The 2,557-nt window shown below is 63.7% G+C and overlaps 2 protein-coding genes across 2 annotated transcripts in view; both read right to left on the bottom strand.

Annotated features, from left to right (window-relative positions):
• Positions 1-101: 101 nt before the first annotated feature.
• LOC104385725 (collagen alpha-1(XV) chain-like) lies at positions 102-1,626 on the bottom strand. The gene is given in 7 exon segments (XM_009994216.1): positions 102-218; positions 456-539; positions 541-636; positions 782-850; positions 1,049-1,117; positions 1,236-1,298; positions 1,462-1,626. Coding segments are annotated over 7 exon segments (663 nt in total).
• A 27-nt stretch (positions 1,627-1,653) lies between these two features.
• The window catches only part of LOC104385724 (collagen alpha-1(II) chain-like), a 4,620-nt gene continuing 3,716 nt past the window's right edge, over positions 1,654-2,557 (bottom strand). The window contains exons 12-15 of the mRNA XM_009994215.1: positions 2,257-2,337; positions 2,108-2,149; positions 1,972-1,999; positions 1,654-1,730 (exon numbers count right to left, since the gene is read on the bottom strand). Of these exons, the coding sequence (XP_009992517.1) occupies positions 1,654-1,730; positions 1,972-1,999; positions 2,108-2,149; positions 2,257-2,337 (228 nt within the window). The remainder of the gene's footprint in view (positions 1,731-1,971; positions 2,000-2,107; positions 2,150-2,256; positions 2,338-2,557) is intronic.

Raw genomic sequence — 2,557 nt, 5'->3', positions numbered from 1 at the left:
AGCCAAAGGCAGGAGGGTCCCACTGCAGACCCCCAGCCCAGTTCCCAGCACGGGTGCATTCATTTGGGGACATCTTGCCAGCACATGCCCCATGGCCAGACTCACCAGAGGGGATCTGTCAGGACATTGCGCCCATTGAAGGAGTAGATGGGGCCCCGTGGGGTGGCACCAGCCTGGCCCTCCAGGAGGGAGCTCCAGGACTTGGCCAGCAGCTGGCCCTGCGGGGACAAGGACAGGTGCTGAGCCAGGGCCAGGGGCCAGGGGTCAGGGTGGTGCCCTTGTCCTGACCACGTGTGGGCAATAACTCGATCTGGGATCCCCCCAGCCCCTCCAAACACAAGTGCTTAGCACAGCCAGGGTGTGGCAGCCCCAGTGCAGGGCTGGGCAGTGCTGCCCCCAGCAAGGCTCAGTGGGCTTTGCCACCAGCAGCCCCCACAGGGGACGGGGGTACCTGCCTTCAGGTTGACAATGGGGAGGGTTCTGTCTGTCCTCTTGACGATGGAGACCAGGTCCTGGGTGGAGGCTGACAGGAATGGCCGGCTGTTCCTCCTGGGACTGCCGGTGGCACTGCAGGTCGGCACCCCGGATCCCGCTCATGTCACCGGTGAGGGGCACGTTCAGGGCTACCAGGCGGAGCTGGAAGGGGAGGCAGGGCAGTGGAGGGCTTGGGCAAGCCTCTGGCAGTGCCAGCTGTGCATGGAGGGGTCCCCCAAGCACCTCCTCCCCATCTCCCATGGCTGGGTCACTGAGCTCCCATCCCATGGGGCTGGTCATTGCTTACAGATGGGATCCGTGGGGCAATGGTGGTTGGCAGGATCTGGGGCAGCCCTTGTCCCTCCTCCTTCTGGATCTGGAATAGGGTGGGTTAGCTTAGCTCAGCTCAGGGACACCCATCCCTGCCTGATAGGTGCCACGGGTGCTGATAGGTGCACCCCCCTGTACCAACAGGACCCCAGGCTCTGTGTGTGCTGGGCTGGCACTGCCTTGCTGACAGCCCGTTTCCCTGGGACGTCCCTCCCAGCATGGCCAGACTGGCAGCAGGGCTCACCAGTGAGTCCATCGGGGCCGGTGCGGGTGTTCTGGTGTCGGGACCTCTGGTCTGCACCTGCTTCACCTCCTGAATGAAGAGAAGACAGGATAGTCCCATGGGGACTTGTTCCCCCCCTGGCAGGCAAAAGAGGACTGTGTCCCCTTGCTGGGATGTGAGCAGAGCCAGGGCTGCCCACACACCTCACCTGGTACTGTGAGGTGGAGGCAGAGGGGTCATCACCAGCAAAGAGTGACTCTGAATCCTCCAGCTGCTCAAGACAAGGAGCAGAGAGAGACAAGTTAGGGGGAGCTGGCTCCTTCCTGGGTCTCTGCTGCCCCAGTGCCAAATCCAGCCCAGTGCTGGCTTCCAGGGCTGGAGCCTGGACCCCCTCCCAGTGCGGGGCCCCAAGGGGTGTCCATGGTGCACGGTACCAGGAGGCGGCTCCAGCCGGTGGGGGTCCGGAGGAAGGCGCTGCTCCCCTCCCGCACGTAGACCAGGCTCCCCTCGGGCACTGAGCTGCCCGACTTCAGCATCAGCTCCTTGGACCTGAACACCCAGGTCTGGCGCTGGGGGATGGAGAGGTTCAGGGCCCCCATGTGGGGCAGCTGGACAGCCTAGGGGGCTCACCAGCAGCACCAGCCAGGACACACCTGAGGATCCGTGTGGGAGTCCAGGGGCTCCATCCGAGGGATGTCAGCATCTGGAGAGCACAGAGAAGGGGGTCATGAGGTACCTGGCACAGGGGGTCACAAAGGCACCTGGCACAGGACCCAGCCCTACAGGGACATGGTGTCAGGGGAGTGGGGTGGGAGAGCCAGTTGCCCCGGCAGGGACTGGTGCAGGATGGCACTGCCCCAGAACCCCAGAATGGAGGCAAGACTTCCCAAATGTTGTTTTCAAGGAGGCTGGAGCCCCCAAAACACCTGGAGAAGTGCCCTTACCTGCTGCCCAGCCTGCCTCAGAAGCTGCCTGTGAAGGCCAACGGGGCCCGTTACTGCCACCAGGCACAGGAACACCCTTCCCAACACACGGAGAGGGAACAGTGTCCCTCTTGGGGACAGCCTGGCTGTGTCTTACCGGCTGCCTGCAGGGCGGCTGGGCATGGAGCGGGTGAACCCTCTGGAAGCAAAGACAAGCAGGTTTGTGGGGAGCCCCTGGTCTGTGCACGCTCACATGCGTGTGTCTGCTCTGGCACAGGCGTGTGCACAGCCCGTGCTGGCCCTTACATTGAAGTAGAGGAAACCTGGTGCTCCGGGGGGGCCAGGGGGCCCGGGGGGGCCAGGGTTCCCAGGGGGACCTCGGAGACCCTGCGGCAGAGCAGTGCAGAGATGGGACTGGGCTGTTTTGGTGCTGCCTTTGTGGGGGGGCAGCTCTAAGACATCCCAGCACTGCCCCTCATCCCTCCCACTCCATTTCCCTCCCAGGCCTGAATGTCCCCAGGCCAGGGCAGCACCGGTGGGAGCCAGGCAGTGTATCTCACATGGGGGATGATTGCTCCATAAATGTCAGGCTCCTCTTTGCCATCCT

The sequence above is a fragment of the Chaetura pelagica genome, unplaced genomic scaffold (assembly GCF_000747805.2).
Source record: "Chaetura pelagica isolate M959 unplaced genomic scaffold, ChaPel_1.0 scaffold963, whole genome shotgun sequence".
Classification (NCBI taxonomy): domain Eukaryota; kingdom Metazoa; phylum Chordata; class Aves; order Apodiformes; family Apodidae; genus Chaetura; species Chaetura pelagica.
The sequence above is the reverse complement of the archived record's forward strand: the minus strand, read 5'-3'. Positions and strand labels throughout refer to the sequence as shown.